The following is a 22,526-nucleotide window of genomic DNA, read 5'->3' as shown; positions in this document are numbered from 1 at the left end:
ACAACGCCCAGCTATTTTTTGGTTGCAGCCGTCATTGTTGTTTGGCGGGCCCGGGCTGGATTCGAACCCGCCACCTTAGGTGTACATGGCTGGCACCTTAGCCACTTGAGCCACAGGCGCCGAGCCAGGGGAGTTGTGTTCTTAATTAACCTCTCATCTTGGCTGTTGTTGGCGTATACAAAAACAACTGACCTGTGGACATTGATTATTTATTTATTTATTTGAGACAGAACCTCAAGCTGTCTCCCTGGGTAGAGTGCCGTAACATCACAGCTCACAGCAACCTGGGCTCAAGCTATTCTCCTGCCTCCACCTCCCAAGTAGCTGGACTACAGGCGCCTGCCACAATGCCTGGCTATTTTTTGGTTGCAGCCGTCGTTGTTTGGCAAGCCCAGGCTGGATTCGAACTCGCCAGCTCAGGTGTATGTGGCTGACATTGATTTTATATCCTGAGACATTACTATATTTTTTTATGACTTCCAAGAGTCTTGTGCTTGAGTCTCTAAGGGTTCTCTAAGTGTAAGATCATACTGTCAGCAAAGAGCGAGAGTTTGATCTCTTCTGCTCCCATTTGGATGCCCTTTATTTTCTTGTCTTATCTAATTGTGTTGGCTAGGACTTCAGCACTGTGTTGAATAGTAATGGTGACAGAGGACAACCTTGTCTGGTTCCAGTTCTAAGAGGAAAAGCTTTCAGTTTTACTCCATTCAGTAAAATATTAGCTGTGGGTTTGTTATAGATAGCTTCGATCAGTTTAAGAATTGTGCCACCTATGCCTATACTCCTCAGTGTTCTAATTAGAAAAGGATGCTGAATTTTATTGAATGCTTTTTCCGCATCTATTGAGAGGATCATATAGTCTTTGGTTTGGCTTCTGTTAATACAGTGAATAAGGTTTATGGACTTGTGTATATTAAACCAGCCTTGTACCCCTGGGATGAAACCTACTTGATCATGACATATGACTTTTTTGATAATAAGCTGTAATTTGTTGGCTAGAATTTTGTTGAGAATTTTTGCATCTATATTCATTAGTGAAATTGGTCTGAAATTCTCCTTTTTAGTTGGGTCTTTTCCTGGTTTTGGTATCAGGGTGATGTTTGCTTCGTAGAACGTGTTAGAGGAAGATTCCTTCCTCCTCAATTTTTTGGAATAATTTCTGCAATATAAGAATAACCTCTTCTTTGAAGGTTTGATAGAATTCTGGTGTGAAGCCATCTGGACCAGGGCATTTTTTTGTTGCGAGATTTTTTTTTTTTTCTGGCCGGGGCTGGGTTTGAACCCGCCACCTCTTGCATATGGGGCCTGCACCCTACTCCTTTGAGCCACAGGTGCTGCCCAGGGAGATTTTTTATTGTTTCTTTGATCTCAGTGCTTAAAATCTATCCAGGAGATCTATTTCATCTGGGCTAAGTCTAGGGAGATGGTGTGATTCCAAATATTAGTCCATTTCCTTCACATTGTCAAATTTCTGGCTATAAAGTTTCTGGTAGTATTCAGAGATAGTCTCTTGTATCTCTATGGCATCAATTGTTATTTCCTCTTTATCATTTCTGATTGAGGTTACCAGAGATTTTACTTTTTTATTTCTAGTTAGTCTGGCCAAAGGTTTATCTATTTTATTTATTTTTTTAAAAAACCAACTCCTTGTTTCATTAGTTTTCTGAATTAATTTTCTTGTTTTCAATTTCATTAATCTCTGATTTGATTTTGGACATTTACTTTTTTCTGCTGGGTTTAGGCTTAGATGATTATTCTTTTTCCAATTCCATAAGATGGCTTGTGATTTTGTTGATGTGCTCTCCTTCTGCCGTTGCCCTGGGTAGAGTGCTGTGGCATCACAGCTCACAGCAACCTCCAACTCCAGGGCTTAAGTGATTCTCTTGCCTCAGCCTCCCAAGTAGCTGGGACTACATGTACCTGCCACAATTCCCGGATATTTTTTGGTTGCAGCTGGCATTGTTGTTTGGTGGGCCTAGGCTGGATTCGAACCCTCCAGCTCAGGTGTATGTGTATGGTGCCTTGGCCACTTGAGCCACAGGCGCCTAGCCAGTGATCTCCTTTTTTATTTCTTCCTACCCAGCTGTCATTCAGCATAAGGTTGTTAAACTTCCATGCCTTTGTGTGAGGTTGAATGTTTTTGTTGGAGTTGAGTTCCACTTTTAGTGCCTTGTGGTCTGAGAAGATGCAAGGTAAAATTTCAATTGTTTTGATTCTGTTGAAGTTTGTTTTGTATCCTAGGATATAATCAATTGTGGAGAATGTTCCATGGGATAATGAGAAGAATGTACATTCTTTATCTTTGGGATGGGGTGTTCTATATAGGTCTATCAAGAATTTCCTTCTCTTTTAAGGCTGAATTATATTCCATTGTATTATAGACCACATAATTGGTTATCTGTGCATCAGTGGACACTTGCCATGCTTTTATTTTGGGGCTAAGTGAATAATACTGCTGTGCGGGTGAGTGTACAAATAATCATTTGAGTCCATGCTTTCAGTACTTTTTTTTTTGAGACAGAGTCTTACTTTATTGGCCGTGGGCAGGTTCAAACCCACCACCCTTGGTATATGGGGCTGGTGCCCTACCCAATGAGCCACAGGTGCTGCCCGCTTTCAGTGCTTTTTGATACAGCGCAGGATCATAGGGCAATTCTGTGGTTTACTTTTTGAGGAACCACCAAACTATTTTCCACAGGGACTGCACCATTTTACATTCCTACCAGCAGGAATTTCTGTTTCTTAACATCTTTATTCAATACTTACTGCTTTCTTTCTTTTGAAACTATCCTTGTGTCAGCAGTACAGTTTTGATCACCGTAGCTTTGTAGTTAAGTTTTGAAAGTAGGAAGTGTGAGCTCTCCAACTTTGTTCTTTTTCAAGATTGTTTTGGCTATTCAGAGTCCCTTGACATTCCACGCGAATTTTAGAATGGGTTTTTCTATTTCTGCAAAAAAAAAAAAAAATGCTCTTGAGATTTTGATAGAGGTTGCATTGAATGTGTAGATCACCTTGGGTAATATTGTCTTAACAATATTAAGTTTTCAGTCCATGAACAAATGTGTTTTTGCGTTTATTTAAATAGGTCTTCTTTAAGTTGTTTCACCAGTCTTTGCAGTTTTCAGATGCCATCACACAGGCTGGCAATAAAGTTCACATGCAATTCGTGTGCACACTATTTAAATTGCAAACTTTATGGCCACTCTGTATATAAAATTGCTTTCTTAATTTTCTTTTTGGGGCTGTTAACGGCTAGTATATAGAAATGCAAATGATATATATATATTTTTTTGCAGTTTTTGGCCAGGGCCAGGTTCAAACTCACCACCCCCAGTATAAAGGGCTAGTGCTCCATTCCTTGAGCCACAGGTGCTGTCCTGCAAATGATTTCTTTTTTTTGAGACAGAGCCTCAAGCTGTCCCCCCACAGGCACCCGCCACAACGCCTGGCTATTTTTTTTTTTTTGGTTGTAGCCATCATTGTTGTTTTGTCAGGCCCAGGCTGGATTCAAACCCGCCACCTTAGGTGTATATGGCTGGCACCTTAGCCACTTGAGCCACAGGTGCTGAGCCGTGCAAATGATTTTTTGTATTGATTTTGCATTGTACAACTTTGCTGAATTCATTTATTAGCTATAACAGTTTATGTGGAATCTTTATATAAGATCATGTCATTTGGGAACAGAGATAATTTACTTTTTCCTTTCTAATTTGGACTTTTATTTCTTTTTCTTGCCTAATTACTCTGGCTAGGACTTCCAGTACTGTGTTGAATAGAAGAGGTGAGAGTGAGCACCTTGCCTTGTTAGATCTTAGAAGCTTTCAGTCTTTCAATATCGAATATGCTCTTAGGGGTGGCTTTTCATAGATTCCTTTATTGTGTGGCAAAGTTTCCTCCTATTTCTCGTTGACTATTTTTATGAAGAAAGTTTGTTGTTGGCTCGGCACCTGTGGCTCAAGCGGCTAAGGCGCCAGCCACATACACCTGAGCTGGCGGGTTCGAATCCAGCCTGGGCCTGCCAAACAACAATGACAGCTGCAACCAAAAAATAGCCGGACATTGTGATGGGCACCTGTAGTCCCAGCTACTTGGGAGGCGGAGGCAGGAGAATTGATTGAGCCCAGGTGTTGAAGGTTACTGTGAGCTGTGATGGCACAGCACTCTACCCAGGGCAACAGCTTGAGACTCCGTCTCAAAAAAAAAAAAAAAGAAAGTTTGTTGAATTTTTTTAAGTGCCTTTTCTTTTTTCTCACCGCTATGCAAATAAAGATTAAATACCCTTTGAGGGGTATGAATTGAGAAGATCATTGGTTTTTGTCCTTCATCCTGTTAATGTGGTATATTACATTGATTGATTTTCTTATGTCCAACTATCTTTCCATTCTGGGAATGAATCCTACTTTGTCATGATATATAATTCTTTGAATATGATGCTGAATTCAGTTACCAGTATTTTGCATCAATATTCATAAGAAGTGTTGGTCTGTAGTTTTCTTTTCCTGTAGTGCTCTCATCTGGCTTTGGTATCCGTGTAATGCTGGCCTCACAGAATAAGTTAGAAAATCTTCCCTTCTCTTCAACTTTTTGGAGGAGGATTGATATTAACTCTTCTTTAAAAGTTTGGTGGAATTCACCAACAAAGCCATCTGGTGAAGGCTTTTCTCCATCAAGAGGTGGGTTTGACTCCATTTGGCAGATGAAGTGACACAGTAAAGCCACTTCCAAGATTGTGTAAGGTGACGTGGGCAGAGAAGATGAAGCCAAGATCTTATACTGTCTCTGTGGGGGAGGAGGTACCAAACAGTTGGGCTTCCGGCCTTGCTCCTGCTGCCAACTTCTGTGGGCAGCAAAGGGTCTGGGACACAGGTTGCTGTGGCCCCTGGTATCTGTGAGGTGGCCCGTGTTCCCCTTACTGTACTGGTCTGGAAAAGAGCCCGTATCAGGAGACAGGCAGCAGCTGTCCTCATTCAGCCATCTTTGTCTCCTAGCTATTCCTGAGGTGGCCAGAACCTTTTCTGGGCTTCAACACATACTGCTTGGGTTGGGCTTATACCTCGCCTACTTGTTCTGGATGGAATCACTGTGTGCTAGAGAGTTTAACACACTTACAGTAACTCATGGGTTAGAGACAAAATTACAAAGGAATTCTTCAATTACTTCAAATAATACAATACCATATAGCAGGCTCAGTGCCCATAGCACAGAGGTTATAGCACCAGCCACATATACTGAGGCTGGCAGGTTTGAACCCAGCCCAGGCCAGCTAAGTAACAATGACAACTGCAACAGAAAACTAGCCGGGCATTCTGGCAGGCACTTGTAGTCCCAGCTACTTGGGAGACTGAGGCAAGAGAATTGCTAAAGTCCAAGAGTTCAAGGTTACTGTGGTGCCTTGGCACTCTACCGAGGGCAACATAATAAGAATCTGTCTCAAAAATAATAATAATAATAATTAAAAAAAAATAAAATACAAAGAAAAATTGATTTTGAGAAAAAGAAATCATACAGCAAAATATGTATGTTGTAAAGTATATTTTATCTAGGAAAATGTTTAGCCTTTTAACAGACTGGAAACCCAGGCGTGGTGGCTCACAGAGAACAGCCTGAGCAAGAGTGATACCCTGTCTCAAATAAAAATAGAAAAACTGGGGGGTTGTGGCAGGCACCTGTAGTCCCAGCTACTGGGGAAGCTGAGGCAAGAAGATCACTTGAGCCCCTATAAGGTATGACCCCATGGCTCTCTAATCAGGGCAGTAAAGTAAGACTGTCTCAAAAATACAAAAACAAATAAACAAAAAACCCAAAACAGTTTGCTGGCTGCCAGAAGACTGAACCCATGAGAAGTTAGGGTCTAACATCTGGGAATGGTTTTCCTTCATCATTGTGGTTCAGCGTTATGAGAAAACTTTCTTTTGTCCTTTGTTTACCCAGGACTTGTTTTTTAAATATACCTGGAATAACTTTTTGCACTTCCAAGTGGAACTATGCATAGCTGCCATTCTCTCCCACACTTCTCGGGAGGAGAGAGCAGATGCCAGTGGATCTGAGAGCAGGGTGGAACCTCTGCCTGGGAGTGAGAACAGGAATGTGGAGACCCCGCAGCCTGCACCTGGCCTCCCTGAGAACACAATGGTGACCCACGTAAGTCCAAGCGACTGTCCCTATGACGCCTCTCGCTGTAGCCTGAGCCCCCTAGACCATGCTGACATCAATGTCAGTGGTGGGTACTGCAGCCAGCACCACTAGGGCCTTGTGTGTGATCTGTGGCCTCCTATGGGGTAGGTGGTGCTTCTCTCTTCTCACCTACAAGGGCGCCACATTGTAAAGAAAATGTCTAGGTCATGGAGCCAGTAGAAGGGCAGGGGCAGCATCTGCAACAGGCCACTTTTGCCTATGGACAGCTGCCACTCTTAGAAGAGTCACCTGGACACTGCCCCAGGAGTACCCTTCCTTCCAGAGCTGTGCTGGGAGGGGCCCCACTGTGTCTGAGCGTCAGTCTGTTGTTGGAGCAGACCATGAAGGGAAAACCAAGGGAAAGAGAAAAAGTGTCAAATTCCAATGAGAAAACTTCCTGGGGTTTGGACCTTTGTTTTTTTATTGTTTTGAGATAAGAGTCTCATTTTATAGCTCTGAGCAACACATCACAGCTCACAGCAACCTCAAACTCTTTGGGCTCAAGCAGTCCTCCTGCCTCAGCCTCCTAAGTAGCTAGGACTACAGGTGCCCGCCAAGACACCTGGCTAGTTTTTAGAGATGGGGATCTTGCTTTTGCTCAGGCTGGTCTTGAATTCCTGAGCTCAACAGTCCACCTGCCTCAACCTCTCAGAATGCTAGGTTTATAGGCGGGAGCCACCAATGGATCTTTTTAACTAAAACCAGGTACCTTCACCCTGTGTCACTCCTCCCTCCTCTTCCCCTTGTTGTCCCCTGGGAAGGCCAATGTATCTGTGTGTTCACAGCTGTCTCTCCTTTGGAGCTATGCACAGGGGCTGGTGCCTGGGTCTGTGTCTTAACTTCTTTCCTGCCCTCTACGTTGTCACATCTGGCAGAGAGAAGGCCTTTCTAGGTTTCCTTAGGAAAGGAAGGAAAGGAGCAGCTTGGTACCTTGAGCACAAAGACGACTCAGATGCCACTTGAGGCCATTGGCCTGGGAGGGCAAGGGCAGCAGGGAGCAGCCTCAACTGAGCTGCATGGCTGATATGAGGACAGGCTTAGAAAGGGTCACCCCAAGTGTCTGGCCAAAGGTCCCATAGATAGGGCTGGAGTGAGCTTGTAGATCGCACTCTGCCCTCCCAGGACAGGTATCCTGGTGCCTTCTGGGTGAGAGCCTGGTGGGCTAGCACTGAGGGAATCAGGTCCAGCCTGGCCCACAGATGGTGCCCCAAGGGTTGAGCAGTCCAGGACAGGCAGTATTACTGGTGAGAGCCACATGGCAGGAAGGGGTGTTCAGGGGCCACACAGGCCACTGAGGGACTCTTACCCAGATAGGGAGGCCATGGTGTATAAGGGTGTGAGTCCGAGTCCAGAATAAACATCCTAGGTGCAAAAAATAGTCTGTGTCAGGGTTGGGTGAGAAAAAGTGCTACAGGCCCCAGTGGTTCCTCCTGGGCACTGAGGAAGGTGGTGGAAGAATGGCCATGAGGACTGGGTATCCAGGAACCAGAGGAGAGCAGGGTATGTCCTGCTATCACACCTGAATTTCAGGGCCCTGGCACTAGTCTCTCTGGTTTAGGAGCTGTGCATGTGCCGTGGCCCACATGGCCCTTGGTGCAGAGCCTATTCAGACATGGTGACTACTGGCCCTGCTTAGTCCAGGAGTGGGCAGGGGGTTGCATGCAGCCTTGCAGACCCTGACTCTGGCTGCCTGCCCCACAGCTGTTCCAGAAGTGCTGCCTGGTACAGAGGATCCTGGAGGCCTGGGAAGCCAACGACCACACACAGTAAGAGTTGTTCAGACACGAGATGATGCTGCCTGCACAGCTCTAAGGGCAGTGTGGGTGTCAGCTGACTGCTCAGCTCTGTGCTCCCGGGCTGTGAATGCTGCTGGGGAAAGAGGACGGAGGAGATGATAGGGCCAGGCCAAGTTGTGGCCAAGAGTGCACTGGGGCAGGGAACCAGCCCCTTCCCCAGAGCCTGTGTTCCCATGTCTGTTCTTGACTTGCCCTAAGAACCTGAGATACCCTCTTTCAGCACTTTTGCACAGAGATATGTTTTTCTTTTAATCTCCCCATGTTTTCTGTTTAAGTTGGATGTTCCTGTGCCATATGGCCAAAGGTTGGTTCCCCCCCAGCCTCTGTTCTGCTGGGAGCAGTCAGACCCCAGGTGGTGCAGGAGGGGTGCAGTGGTATGAAAAGAGCCCAGGGCCCACCTGGTGGTATGGAGGCCGCACCTCATCCCATCTGGTGCTTCTGGGCCTGAGCTTTGTACCTGATAGTCCTGGGGTCAGCTCCTGCTCTGCTGTTCCACTGCTGGGACTAGGGCCACACCATGGCCTTTATGCCTCGGTTCTCTTGTCTGTGAAGTGGGGATAAGGGCAGTGTCTGTCCCAGCACTTTCTGGTGGTGAGCCTGCACCACATGGCAGGTGCTTTGCAGACATATGTCCTGTGAGCCACTCTAAGTGGCTACTTGAGATTAACCCCGGAGCCTAGTCAGGAGAATCTCCCAGCCACAGGGTGGGGTTAGGGGGCTGCCCTGATGGTGCTGTTGCTTTCAGGGCTGCAGGTGGCATGAGGCGTGGGAATATGGGCCACCTCACGAGGATTGCCAATGCGGTGGTGCAGAACTTGGAGCGGGGCCCTGTGCAGACTCACATCCGTGAGGTCATCCGAGGTGAGCCCTTCGCTCTGCTCATCCCTCTCCTGGTTGTGGGTGCTGGGTCCCTGACATTGGCTGTGTCCTGAGTGCAGCTGCCACATGCTATCCCCGGCCCCTGCCCACTGCAGGCGATAACCACACTGATACTGGGATGGACCCTGTAGCCTCTCTTCTTTGCTCATGGTACTCTCTTTTCAGGGTGGGTTGGGTCTGGTGTATTGCTCTATGAGACAGATATGTGGAGACCCTGTCAGGTTTCTGAGTAGTGGCACAGGAGACCCAACCCCTGTCAGGCACAGGTGCTTAGAAGCCATAACCATTGCCAGGCTTTCCTATAGTTCGTGGCCACTCATGGTCTTGCCTGAGTGCTGGCCAGCCTTGCCATGTTCCTGCGGTGCTCGGAGCTCATGTGGAAGCTCATCAAGGACCTTCCTAGCACACGTCTCAGGAGCCAGAGATACGGTGGTGCCTATTTCCTAAGAGCAGGTAGTAGAGACAGGAGTCTTGCTGGGGGTGGTTGGTCCTGCTCTTGGCTTGAACAGAGCAGCCCCTCAGTATAGCTTGTGGCCCCTGCCCTCAGCCCATGGTACCTGCTGCCCCAGGCACCCTCTACTCCCAACTCCTTCCTGGCTCTCATGTCCTAGGCACACTGTCAGGCTCTGTGGCCATGTCTTCATTGTCTGATGTGAATGTAGGGATGAGCAGGAGAGGGCCCGGGCAGAGGAATCAGGTGGCTCAGATAAGCCTGTGTGGTCTTGCAGCCTGAGTGGTGCCCAGGCCCCTTGAGGCATGGTTCTAGTGGACAAGCAGGTGGACTCAGAGATTCTCATGAACTGGTGTGTGCATAGATGGGTCAGGACTCTGAGGGTAGGAGCCCAAGCTTGCTGGTGGATGGCAGTCACGCCTGCTATCTTGGGCAGCACAGTCAGCCCTCAGCACATACAGGTCTGGGCCTCAGTGAGACAGATACCTGTACCCAGTGAAGAGTGTTCACATCGCATGAATCTGCCCAGGGCCTGGCCCTCTCAGTGTGGGCTGCAACCCTACAGGGATGTCATAAGATAGTCTTACTGGTACAGGTTGCCCGTTGGGAAGGTTGAAGCAGGCACACACCCTTGGATCCCCACTGCTCTTGGGGAAGGTACTGGTATCTGCTCCACATCATGTTGTTGAGAAAACCGCAACACAGCGGGTGATGGTCACAACCTGGGGGACAGAGGCAGGTACAGGGCTGTGGACCCCACTTGATTGGCCACCTCATTGCCCCCAAGGGTCATCTCAGCCATGGCCCCTCTCCTGTTTAGGTCCCCTGGGCAGGTGTCAGATGAGAAAACTCTGGGTGGTCTTCCTTCCATCTAGCAAGTTCCTGCTTTGGGCCCCTCCCAGGACCACGGGGTTTCCTACAGAGGTTCTACTCCACAACCCTAGTGAGGTCAGGGCTGCCGGTCCATTATCACACGTGAGGAGGGTGTGTGGGCCAGATTAGCTTTGCAAGTGCAGCAGGAGGCAGTCCCTGTGCCAGTGGAGGGGGTAGAAGTGCGGTCAGAGAAGGCTCTCCTAGATGGGGAAGTTTGGGGAGGCGAGGGGCATGCAAGAGGCTCTTTAATTTCATACCATTTCCAGATCATGCATCTTTCTGGGGCTGTGATCTTTCCTCAAAAGATAAACACACAGAGGCCTGTAGGGTGCCTGTGAGCTGATATGGAGAAGGAACCACGGTTTCTGTATTTCTGAGAGTTCCTTAGGGGCTCACACAGCAGCAAACTAGAGCCTTAATGCCCACCAAGGTCTTGGTAGGGTTGGTGTGCCCTGTCCTTACTGTGGGCCCAAGGCCCTGCAGGACCCTTCCTGTCCTGCTCTGGGCACTTAGATGGAGGACCACAGTAGCATGGCCAACCCTCCCAGGACCAGGATGTGCTTGCCAGAGCTCCTGGGTGCCCCACACCACCTGCACAGTCCCCAGGGGCTCACCAGGCAGCACTTCCCTTGCAGGGCTCCCCGCAGATTGCCGTGGCCGCTGGGAAAGCTTTGTGGAGGAGACACTGACAGAGACCAATCGCAGGAACACCGTGGACCTGGTGAGGAGGCGCGGGTGCTCTTTAAGGCATACAGCACGGCCTGAGGACACTGACAGGCCAGCAGGGAGTCAGGAGGCAGCATAGTGCCCAGGCTCAGTCTTGACTGCTATCTAGCACATGGGTACCCATGGTTACCTTGCAAGTGTATGCAGCCTCTGGTCTGATATCAGGCTGGCTCCCTGCAGACACACGTGCAGAGCTGCTGTTGGCCCTGAACTGCTTTCCTCCCATGTCAGGAGCTGTTGCTTGTTGGCAGAGGGCTCCATTTGCCTCAGACTACAACGTACCACCTACAGCAGGGAGTTGAGCCATCATGGGGCCTTGGCCCCACCTGGCCACCTCCTTACAGCATGCCCCTGGGCCCAGACATCTGGGTGGGGTCTTGGGGCACTGGGCTGGGCTGGATGGGTCTGGGGCACTGGACTGGATGGGGTCTGGGCACTGGGCTGGCTCACACTCCCACCCCATCTGGCCTGTGTTTTAGGTGAGCACTCACCACCTTCACTCCTCAAGTGAGGACGAGGACATTGAGGGTGCTTTCCCTAACGAGCTGTCCCTTCAGCAGGTGAGGGTGTGGCCGGCACTCTGCACCCTGCCCGGCCCTTCTCAGCGCCTGTGTGCGCTTGTAAGCAGTTAGTCTTTTAGACCTGTCCCTGATAGCATTTCATAAGTGAAGGGGAGAGGGGTCCTGGGGGGAGAACTCCAAAGTCACTTCATTTTAAGGAGACTGCATTTGAAATTTAGTCAATAAAATGCTGTTTCTGACATGACCAGAGTGAATGTGCAGTCTGAGTTTTGGTAGAATGTTGAGCCCTCAACAGACAGAATTTAGCACCCACTTTTGCTGGAGGAGAAGCTCCCAAACAACCAGAGAGATTTTGGTTTCCAAAGAGTGACCTCCAAGTTTGTGGCCTGCTCTATGACGGACACCTTCCCTCCCAGTCTTTCTCCGAATACCAGATCCAGCAGATGACCGCCAACTTCGTGGATCAATTTGGCTTCAACGATGAGGAATTTGCAGATCAGGACGACAACATGAAGTGAGTCCATTCACATGTGCCAGGAGACCCTCTACCTCCAACACTGGCATGATCCCTCTCCCTCCCTGCTACTCAAGTCCCATGGTGGCCTGGTGTTCCCCAGTGAACAGCAAATGTTCTCTGGCTACTTGAGGGTGCCAAGTCCACTGGACCAGCCCTGGCAGAGACTGTGCTGAGGGCCAGCTCTCTTGATTTTTTTTTCCCTTTGTCACCCTCGGTAGAGTGCTGTGACATCACAGCTTACAGAAACCTACAGCTCTTGGGCTTAGGCGATTCTCTTGCCTCAGCCTCCTGAGTAGCTGAGACTACAGGCGCCTGTTACAATGCCTCGCTATTTTTTTTTGTTGCAGTTTGGCTGGGGTTGGGTTCAAACCTGCCACTCTCAGTATATGGGGCCAGTGCCCTACTCACTGAGCCACAGGCACTGCCCTAGCTCTCTTGTTCTTGCAGTGCCCCATTCGACAGGATTGCAGAGATTAACTTCAACATTGATGCCGATGAAGACAGTGTGAGTGAGCAGGGGCTATACCTGGGACACATGGGAATGTTGGTGGGGGCAGAACATGCAGCCATTTTATCTCACTTGCCCAGAAAGCTCAGGCTGTGCCCATGGCTTGGCCTTTGTCACCGGGGTACGTGGGGGGCCCTGAGCCAGTGAGGCATATGTGGCAGGACTAGGAGGGGCCCTGTGTGGAAGCACAGAGCAGAGTTGCCCCCATGCTGCCCCATCCCACCCTCTAGCCAGGCAGGAGCCCAGGGCCAGGCCTCTCATCTCCCTGAGGGCCTCAAGAAACCGACCTCCGGGTTCTGTCCTGCAGCCCAGTGCGGCTCTGTTTGAGGCCTGTTGCAGCGACCGCATCCAGCCCTTTGATGATGATGAAGAGGAGGAGGACATCTGGGAAGACAAGGAGACTCGCTGTGCCACCCAGGCGGTGGCCAGAGCCAGGTACGTGCCCACTGTCCTCTCAAAGCTCTGCCCAGGGACAGGCAGCAGCCATTCTGTCAAGGGTCCCACCACCTCGTAGAGCGTAAGCCTAGGGCCTGGAGTGCCAGTGACCAGATGCAGCCACAGTGCTGAGGCCTGGATCTAATCGATGTTCTTTTCTCAGGGCCCTTCCTGCCCTTGCCCCTGCCTTGGGCCACCACTAGTCCTCTACCCTGAGCCACTTGGCTTCTGACTCACACTTTCCCTCCAAGGTTTGGAGCTCCCCAGGCTTCAGAGAGCTGTACCAAGGATGGTCTGGAGCACAGAGGCCAGGACAGAAAGGCGAGCTCTGAAGCAGACAGAGACGCCCTTGGAGTGGGCACCCCCACAGCCCCTGTGAGGAACGAAGGTCCCCCCATGGAGGGTGATTCAGAAGGTAGTGCTGGGTGCTAGGGAGTGGATGTGAATGTGGGGGACAGGATGTGGTATCCCGGCTGGGTGTTGCAGGGGCCTTGTTTGGAGCCAAGGCATCTAGAGCCACCTGTGGCCTGTATCTATGCTTCTTGTTTGCATATGCCTTTGTGCAGATCTGGGGGCAGCAGGTGCCCAGGTGTCCTTGGGAGGGGTCCTTCTGCACTATGCCCAGGACCAGATAGTCTCTTGCCTCTACCTCCTCTCCTATGGTTACTCAGCCACATCTCCAAGGCTTTTTGGTGTCTAGCTCGTCTCCACTAGGGAGGGCTTGTCCCATAGTCTGGGCAGCATGTGTCACATACGTGGCCTGACCACCCCTCACATTCACGCAGCACAGTGGCCCAGCCAGATGTTTAGGGCAGGAGCCAGCCCACCCCATAGGTACTACCTCTCATAAGACTCTCTTCTCACTTCTGCCCTGCAGGTGGCACCAAGCTGCTCAGACTCAGGGGAGGGGCAGGCATCTCTTTTGGGAGGGGCCATGCCCTCAGCTGAGACTGAAGATGGGCCTTGAGACCCTAGGGAGGCAGGAATGTCCACAACAGGAGGAAGGCAGCCCACATGCAAAGCAAGGGAAGGGGCAGCCATGCTCAGCAAGCTGCCTTGCCTCTCCCAGGTCTGGTCCTAGGCAGGACACACTGGATAGAATGTGCGGGGTAGCCACATCACCTCCACATCTATCATCAGCCCTGCAGGTGCCCAGCAGCCCCATGTGGGCAGGTGCACAGTGACTCCCACATACCCCAGGGTGTCAGTGGTTTGTCAACTCCCTTAAGCTGCCCTTCTTATTCTCAGTGTTCAGAGGACCTGGGGCCACAACAGCCTCTGGTGGAAACCTGCTCCCAGGGGCACTTCCCAGTCCAAGCATCCATCCCAGGGATAGCCCTAAGTTCCCACTGAACTCTGTGACCCAGGGTGGATTATGCTGCCTTTCCTCTGCCCACAGCACCCCAGGCCTATGCACACCTGACACTGTCTCTCCCTAGCAGGCAGCAAGTGGACAGCAGTGTTTGATGAATCAGTGAACTCAACACCCACAACTCCAGGAGTGGTGAGGGACAGGGGTTCCAGCGTGTGGGCAGCCAGCACCTTGGCTCCAGAGGAGAGAGGCTGGGCCAAGTTCACCGACTTCCAGCCTTTCTGCTGGTACCAAACACATCAGCACGTGGGGGCTGAGCCGGGGGTGCCCATCTCCCAAGGGTTCCCACTGATCTCATCCTTTTTTGCAGCACCGAATCAGGGCCCAGGTGCAGCTCTCCTGTGGACACAGGGTGCAGCCATGCTGAAGGTAGCCAGAGCCAGGATCTGGAGAAAGCTCGTGAGTAGAAATAGCAATGGCTGGGCGGTGCCTGTGGCTCAGTGGGTAGGGTGCCGGCCCTATATACCAAGGGTGGCGGGTTCAAACCCGGCCCCAGCCAAACTGCAACAACAACAACAACAACAAAATAGCCAGGTGTTGTGGCGAGCAGCTGTAGTTCCAGCTACTTGGGAGGCTGAGGCAAGAGAATTGCCTAAGCCCAGGAATTGGAGGTTGCTGTGAGTAGTGTGATACCATAGCACTATACTGAGGGTGATAAAGTGAGACTCAGTCTCTACAAAAAAAAAAAAAAAAAAACAAAACAGCAGTGGCTTCACCCTCTAGCCTGTGGGGACACTTGGCCTTGTCCAATTCCAGGACCTGGGGCAGGCCAGCCTCTCCTTGGTGGCAGTGGGAGGAGTAAGCTGCGGCCTCACATGAGGCCATGTCTCAGTAGTGATGCTGGGGTTTGCATACACCTGTGGGACTGAAGCAGCCATGAGCAGATGGGACCCCCAGCCCTAGGGGGCTTGAGAGGGACATCTAGGCCACTAGACTGCCCTCAGAGCCAGATTTGGCCAGGCTGCAGGGTCCAGGTCTGCACCCTGGTCCTGAGTAGCAGTGTTAGGATTCCAGCATGGAGAAGAGTGCTAATACACTGGTGACAAGAGGCCATCCTGGGGCCTGATTAGGGTCCCTGGTCCCCAGCCCCCTAGTTAAAATTAGAAGTTCATCCCAAGCAGCCAAGAGCCCTAGGAGAGTAACAGCTGGTCTCCCCAGTGCTGTAAGGGTGCCAAGTCCTTTGGGCTTGGAGCCATGGCAGGGCTACATGGGGCTGAGGCGGCCACTCAAGCCTCTGCTTTCTCATCTGAGGGCATGGCACCCTGTCTCATGGAGAGTTCACAGCAAGTATATGAGCTGTCTGCCCTTCACATGGTTCCTGCAGACTCAAGTAGATAGCGCAGCAGTGACTATGTCTGTGTCTCATGGACTGTATACTGGCCCCATACAGACTGTATACTTGGCCCCAAGTAGATAGTGCAGCAGTGACTATGTCTGTGTCTCATGGACTGTATACTGGCCCCTGTATACTAGCCCCATACAACATGTAAGGCAGTGTTGGCTGTACTCTGTGGCTTTCCTGCCCTCATTGGACATCACAGTCCTTCTGTTTTGCAGTTGGCCCAGCCTCCCCATGTGCCTGGAACGTGTGTGTCACCAGGAAGGCTCCCCTGGTGGTCTCTGACAGCAGCTCCTCTGGGGGATCTGACAGCGAGGATGAAGAGAAGGCAGCTGGTGCCACAGAAAGCATGGGCAGGGGCCCTGGCCCGGAGGCCCCCCTGCTTCCCAAAGTGGCCAGGACTGAGGCGGCTGTCATCAGCAGGTCTGAAGGGGGTGCCTAGCCTGCCTGGGTCCTTGGGTGCACAGTGTGGTTTCCAGACTCTGTCCTCAGCTCTCTGAATGCAGGTTGAGGCCAGGGCCTTCTGACCCAACAAGGGCTGGCTCAGGAACTGCTGTATGGACTGATGCCCATGCATTTGAATAGAAAGTGAACAGGTTGGGAGGGGGTCTTCTTTGACACAAGCACCTGTTTTCTCTGTTGAAAGTAGTTGAGAAGACAGGGTCTGTATCCCAAATGGCACCCCAGGATATGATGGGCAGCCCCCGCCACAGAGGCCCTGATTGGAGAGGACAGCTCAGCTCTTAGGGTTCTGGGAATGGCTGAGCTGCTTGGCACTTGGAGCAACCTGGATTGCAGGGTACAGCTTGCACAACTTACTGTCCAGCCGACAAGCATCTTTAGGGCTTGCCCAGTCCTGTCTCCTGCCCCCACCGATTTTCAGATGTGCCCACCTCAACCCAGGCACCTCAGAAACACCTGTTGCACTCAGACAACAGGATAGGGAGTGTCTCACAAGGGCACTCAGGCACCTAAAGCCTGGCTAGGGTTGGTGGTGGACAGAGGCCCCTCGGTCCCCCTCTGGCACCCGTCTTCCCTGGCCAAGAGCTATCCCTGGGGAGTACGGAGAATGTCCTTTTAGCAAGTTCAACCCTGTCCCCCCCCCCGCCCCCCACAGGAAGGTCTCTGGGCCCCATCAGTGAACAGACAGGTTCCTCATGCCTCTGGGGAGCCAGGAACACCTGCACATCAGGAGCTAGTGCTGTCCTGGGAACAGGATGGGCCACAAGAGGCTGGGCCAGCAGGAAGCACCAGCATCAGGTGCAGCTGACAGGAAGGTGGGCCTGGGCTTGCAGGAGCACCAGGGGTCAAGGAGCATAGGGAAAGTCCCTGGCTGGACCCCACCAGGAGGGATGAGATACCATTCACACCAGGCCATACATGTGGGCAAGGACTTGGCATCTGCTCTGAGTGAAACAGCACCTGTGAGCCCTTGAGTCAGTTCCATTGTCCCTGACTGCTCCTGGCTCCATGGTTAAGAAGGGTCAGACCAAGGGTGCTCCGAGCCCCTTGCCTTTCCTCCCCCAATAGATAGGGCAGGTCTGATACCTTGGAAGGCCCTGCCCACTGACCCCTGGTGGTCTAGAATATCCATGTGGTAATGGGACTCTTGGGACTCCCTTAGCCAGGCTATGAGCTCAATGCTGGGCCAGACCCATTGGCATGGCAGGTCAGCTTTGGTGTGTAGCCTCACCATCTGTGCTCAAAGCTCCTACTTGGCCCATGTTTCAGGGACCCCCGACAGGCATGGCCCATCCATCCAGCCACCCTGCACTAAGTGTATTTGCAGTAAGTGAGGGTAGTCACAGCTCAGGAGAAAAAGGCCAAGGCCACAGAAGCAACTGTTGGGAAGAGAGCCTGTCCTTGCTGACACCAACACCTGAGCCAGAGTCCCATGTGTTGGAATCACACCAGAGTCCTGAGTGGGCTTAATTCCTTATGAGAAACCTTTACTCTCTTTTCCTAAGCATCCCCCCAAAAAACTTAAATCTGCTCTAAAAAGTAGGTAAAGCTTTCCTCCTACAGAGTAAGCTGCCTCGTTCACATGTTGTGTGCTGAAGTCCCCTGGAGTTGTCACTGCACCACTGCAGCCCTCCCTGGGCTAGAATCTGGCTCAGAGACCTTACCGTCTGCTGCAGGTGGCCGGCTGGGACTTGGGGTATCCCCCACCCACATGTAGTATAAGGTTGGAATTGAAATAAAGCAGCAGGAGCATCCTGGGCCCCTGGAGAATGAGGCACCTTACACACTGAGCAGGTCCTGGGTGTTGCTTGGATGGCCTGAGGTCTTGACAAATGGGACCCTGTCCTGGCATTTGGAGTGCACACAGCTCCTGGGCTGCCCATAGTAGGCAGGGGCAGGAGGGGCTCAGAGTTCTCAGGCCACCCTCTGGACCCCTGCACCCTGTTGGATTTTGGGCCCTGTGAGGTGGGGTGGCACTGAGACTGGGGTCTCTTATAACCAGAGCCTGTTTTCGCCACACAGGGCTGAGCATACTAACAGCCCCACCTTTGAGGAAATGACTACTGTCCCAGCCGTGGCTGTATTCCCTACAACCACCACCACTACAGCACCAAGCAAGGCTGACTCCCCTGTGGCTTCGCCAGCAGTCTCTGCAGTGGCTATGGCAGTCTCCCCAGGGCCCATCGTGGTGGTCACTACAGCCCCAGCTACAGTGGTCACTCTGGAGACGGTGACAAAGGATAGGTGAGCAGGGTGGGCAAGGAGAAAGGGGAGGGGAGCTGGATGGGGCCTGCAGTCAATAGCCTGAGTGGAAACTCCACCTTGTTCCTTTAGGAAGGACTCCCTGCCAGGAGGAGCTGCCTTAAATGGCCCCTTGTGATGCTGCTGCTGCCTGGCCACGGCATGCCCTAGTCAGGCTGCATCCTTAATCAAGAAAACTACCTGGTGATGCAATTTGGTTTTCTTTTTTAATTTAATTTAATTTTAAAATAAATGCTGCATTGGTAAAGCTGGCAGTTGGAACCAATCACATGGCCCAGCTGCGTCTCTCCTGCCCAACCTTCAGTGGCCCTGCTGAGGGACAATGGATGTAACCTCAGCCTTCTCCAGGCCCTGTAACACAGCAGTGCCTCAGAGGTGCAGCCTCTGCCCACAGAGCTGGGGGCCAAACCCTGAGATGCCACCAGGGACTGATGGGCCAGGAAGGGTGTGGACACCAAGGCTCAGGTTTCACTCATTTCTTTTTTTAATGGACATAGGAAGAGTCAAGTTTTTGCACTTTGTATCCAACTGTGGCACAAAGCCTCCCCCCAACTCCTACAAACGTGTGGGAGTCTGGCCAGGTACAAATTTGACTAGGCAGGCTCTCAGACCCCCAGGGTCCTAGCTGCTCCATGGCTCTGGGAGCTGGCATGGAACCAGGCTGCAAAATTTGACTGCCTTAATAAAACAAGACCACCTGGGCCTGGCAGGGTGTCCCTGTGCCCAGCAGCCTAGACCAGCAATCTCTGGAGTAGGTGGTTGGCGTGCATGGTAGAAGCCACTGGTCTGTGAAGAGGGGGGACACAGTAGGGTGCTGGGGGCTCAGGTACTGGCTTCCAACAGTGCTGGGCAGAGGTTCCAGGAGACCATTTTTTAATGTTCTGATAATCTGACAAGGTGCCCAGAACCTAATTCCCAATAAAAGCTGGTCCTTCTTACTGGAAACCCTGTGTAGTGTTCAGCTGTAGGCCCCCAGGCCTACCCCATGGAACAGGGGTACAAGCTATGTCACAGCAGTGGGTCTCTAAATGTGAACAGGACTGAGCTTTTTCTGTTAGAAAATAAAAGTTCAACCTGAAGGTCCTGAGTCAAACACCAGTCAGAAGATTGGTAGGCCCAAGATGCCAGCATACTCTCCTGCCTTCCCTTGTCCTCGCTGGCTAAGTCAGAGGGTTTGTCTGAGAAATGACTCCATGCCTCAGGCCCTGCACTGCCCTATGCCCAAGGTACATCTAGGGCCAGCTGTTCACAGCACACCCTACCCGCAAACCTGCAATTCAGAGGGCAGGATCCATCCATCTGGTCCTGGGAAGCCCCAGGCAGTGTCAACAGCCTACCTTAGGCCACCCTTATTTCCCCCAGGGTGTCCCACACCCTACCACCCTTCCCCTCTTCCACACCCGCTGCTCACCTCCTCCCTGACAGCCAGGTTACCAGTAGCCATTCCTAGACACCTAGACCCTCTCTCTGCCTTTGCAATGCCCATAACCCTTGTTGCTTCTGCTACTGCCAGCCCCCACCCCAGCCCCAGTGTATCATAGGCAAGGACACAGCAGCCAGGCAGGACTAAGACAGGAAAGCAGCAGCCAGTGACAAGCCCCACAACAGACACCACAGGACACAGCCCACCAAGGGCTACTGAAGGAACATCCCAAGGGGCAGGTATCTGTAGCAAAATTCCCAAGAACTGAGGGTCAGCACATTGTTAGTTCTCTCTTTATATAGACTCTGATTCTAGAAACAATTCACCTGTGGCCGGCCGGCCCGGGCCAGCACACTGACGGGGCCAGACTATTTACAGGCCCATCTCGGGGCTGTACCATGGCTACCTCCCGGCATGGTGCTCACCCATGATGCTGGAGTTAGAGCCAGCCGGGTGGGGTGGGGTGGGGTGAGGTGGGGCAGGGTGGGGACTGGGACTGTACACACAAGTGCTGGGGGCTCGGGGCCTCAATACTGTCGAGGGCCGGGGCTGTAAACATGGCCGGGGCGGCCCTGCCCACCCCTAGTGGTCTGTAACGACTGGAAGCAGAGCAGCCCAGGCAGGGCCGGGGAGCTCAGGCGTCCGACAGACAGCTCTGAATCCGGTCCACCCACTGCTGGGCTGAGGGCACATCCTGGGCACAGAAGTTGTAAACGCGACGTGTTGTCTTCACCTGGAAATGGGTGGGTCAGTGACTCCACAGCCCCATACTGTAGCCCCTCCCTCCCAACTTCCAGGCCCAACTGAGACTCACGTCAAAGAAGGCCTTCTCATCCACGGTCTTAGGGGCACCCATGGTGGGCGTGCCTGGTGCTACAGCCTCCACCTCTGCCAGGTCAATGACACCTTTGCATTCCGTGTCCACACGGTGGTCATAGTAGCGCAGCTAAAAGGGCCATGGAGTCAGGGCAGCCCCTCCCCAGTCTCTCCTCCCCCTACCACTCACTCACCTGGTGCTTGGTCTTGTCTAGTACGAACCAGCGGGCCTTCCATGGCTTCATGAAGGCCCCCTTCTTGTACAAGGTGCCCTCATAAGACCTATGTGTGTAGAACCAGGGCCATCAGACCCCAGCCAAGTCTAGGCCCCAGCAGTTGTCCCAGGCCAGGTAGTAAAATCAAGATCCCTTTGCCAGAGAGCACTGGCCAGGGGGTTCTTAAAGCAGCTCTAGGGCTGCAGGCCCAAGGAAAGGATTATCCCCAGAAAGAGGAGGCAAAGGCTCCACCACACCCCTCCAGACACCATGGAGGGTCCCATGACACCAGGGCCTCAGGGTTTTGGGAAAGCAGTCCCACCAGGAAGAGCGCTCAGTCAGGTCTCAGCCACAGCAATGTGGCTCCTCCAGCCTCAGAGGGTGAGACAGACCCCGCTGGCCCTACCTCACAAGTCCCCCACAGCCCCTGCCCCTCCCATAGGCTGCCTGTGGTCCCTGGTTCTATGCTCCAAACTCCTTCCAATGTTGATTTATACTTGGGCCACCGGCATGGCCTACCACACAGATCTTCCCACTCTAAGAAATGACTAGAGCTCCCTAAAGACAACTGCACACCCAATTGAGAACCACCTACGATCCGAAACCCTGCTCAGAGGGGCCCACGTGGTGGTGGGAGTGCCTCATACCTGTTCTCACTCTCAGCTGTCTGGAACTGGCTGTAAAGGGTGCTGGTGCTGCGGCGGGCAGCCTGGCGGGAGCTGGACGCTGTTGAGCCACTACTCTGGTCGCTGTCCAGGCTGAGGCTCAGAGTGGAGCCCACAGGCCCCTCCTGTAGGTACACGCCCAGCGAGCGGCGGTGGTGGGGCACACTGGACACTAGTAGGGAGCTAGGGGTGCCCTGGGGGCAGGAGGGCAGGGCCTGTGTTAGGGCTGAGCAGATTCTACTTGCTCCAAGCAACACGCCCTCCACCACCTCCATCCCTGCTCACACGTCCATCTGGCCGGCATTCCAGGCGCTGTGCAGCCTTTACCCGGTCCCAAGTATCCTTCCAGCGCTCAGGGGGTCGGCCCAGCTCTGTCTCCAGCCGCTGTAGCTCCTGGGAGAAAGTTAGTTAACTAAAAGGTTATTCAGCGCAGTGCCATGGCTCAGTGAGTAGGGCACCAGCCCCATATACCAAGGGTGGCAGGGTCCAACCCGGCCCCGGCCAAAGTGCAACAAAAAATAGCCAGGCGTTGTGTCAGGTGCCTATAGTCCCAGCTTCTCCGGAGGCTGAGGCAAGACAATCAACTCAGCCCAAGAGCTGGAAGTTGCTGTGAGCTGTGATGCCACGGCACTCTACTAAGGGTGACAAAGTGAGACTCTTTCTCCAAAAAAAAAAAATAAAAGGTTATTCAGAAGAAAACATCCATACTAGAGCACAGAAAGACAAAACAATGAAAAACATATACAGGGCAGCACCTGTGGCTCAGTGGGTAGGGCGCAGGCCCCATATACAGAGGGTGGCAGGTTCAAACCCAGCCCTGGCCAAACCACAACAAAAAAATAGCCAGGTGTTGTGGCAGGTGCCTGGGAGACTGAGGCAAGAGAATTGCCTAACCCCAGGAGTTGGAGGTTGCTGTGAGTGATGTGACACCACAGCACTCTTCCAAGGGCGATAAAGTGAGACTGTGTCTTTACAAAAAAAAAATATATATACATATACGTATATATATATAGCAAAGAGTGTATTTGGAGTACAGAAGATACCAAGAGGCTCGGTGCCTGTACCTCAAGCGGCTAAGGCACCAGCCACATA

At 52.1% G+C, this 22,526-nt stretch overlaps 2 protein-coding genes across 9 annotated transcripts in view; one reads left to right on the top strand and one right to left on the bottom strand.

Moving 5' to 3' along the window:
• Positions 1-19,260, top strand: part of PPP6R2 (protein phosphatase 6 regulatory subunit 2) — a 73,168-nt gene extending 53,908 nt beyond the window's left edge. For 3 of the 6 annotated variants that reach the window (XM_023509464.1, XM_012801180.2, XM_023509462.1), the window contains 14 exons: positions 5,932-6,141; positions 7,876-7,940; positions 8,716-8,831; positions 10,809-10,894; positions 11,379-11,459; positions 11,837-11,934; positions 12,385-12,442; positions 12,753-12,880; positions 13,132-13,295; positions 14,320-14,479; positions 14,563-14,651; positions 15,810-16,014; positions 18,076-18,297; positions 18,388-19,260. In XM_023509464.1, coding sequence (XP_023365232.1) covers positions 5,932-6,141; positions 7,876-7,940; positions 8,716-8,831; positions 10,809-10,894; positions 11,379-11,459; positions 11,837-11,934; positions 12,385-12,442; positions 12,753-12,880; positions 13,132-13,295; positions 14,320-14,479; positions 14,563-14,651; positions 15,810-16,014; positions 18,076-18,297; positions 18,388-18,433 — 1,728 coding nt within the window. In that variant the 3' untranslated portion in view covers positions 18,434-19,260. The remainder of the gene's footprint in view (positions 1-5,931; positions 6,142-7,875; positions 7,941-8,715; positions 8,832-10,808; positions 10,895-11,378; positions 11,460-11,836; positions 11,935-12,384; positions 12,443-12,752; positions 12,881-13,131; positions 13,296-14,319; positions 14,480-14,562; positions 14,652-15,809; positions 16,015-18,075; positions 18,298-18,387) is intronic. The other 3 variants (XM_023509463.1, XM_012801181.2, XM_023509465.1) reach the window with 3 other exon arrangements.
• A 743-nt stretch (positions 19,261-20,003) lies between these two features.
• Positions 20,004-22,526, bottom strand: part of SBF1 (SET binding factor 1) — a 27,458-nt gene continuing 24,935 nt past the window's right edge. For all 3 annotated transcript variants that reach the window (XM_003783086.3, XM_003783085.3, XM_023509460.1), the window contains 5 exons: positions 21,720-21,827; positions 21,417-21,628; positions 20,749-20,836; positions 20,553-20,684; positions 20,004-20,471 (listed from right to left, as the gene is read on the bottom strand). In XM_003783086.3, the coding sequence (XP_003783134.1) occupies positions 20,373-20,471; positions 20,553-20,684; positions 20,749-20,836; positions 21,417-21,628; positions 21,720-21,827 (639 nt within the window). In that variant the 3' untranslated portion in view covers positions 20,004-20,372. The remainder of the gene's footprint in view (positions 20,472-20,552; positions 20,685-20,748; positions 20,837-21,416; positions 21,629-21,719; positions 21,828-22,526) is intronic.

Source organism: Otolemur garnettii, unplaced genomic scaffold (genome assembly GCF_000181295.1).
Source record: "Otolemur garnettii isolate 467f Iridium unplaced genomic scaffold, OtoGar3 scaffold00007, whole genome shotgun sequence".
Lineage (NCBI taxonomy): Eukaryota > Metazoa > Chordata > Mammalia > Primates > Galagidae > Otolemur > Otolemur garnettii.
Note: the sequence above shows the minus strand (reverse complement) of the source record. Positions and strands in the feature narration are given on the sequence as shown.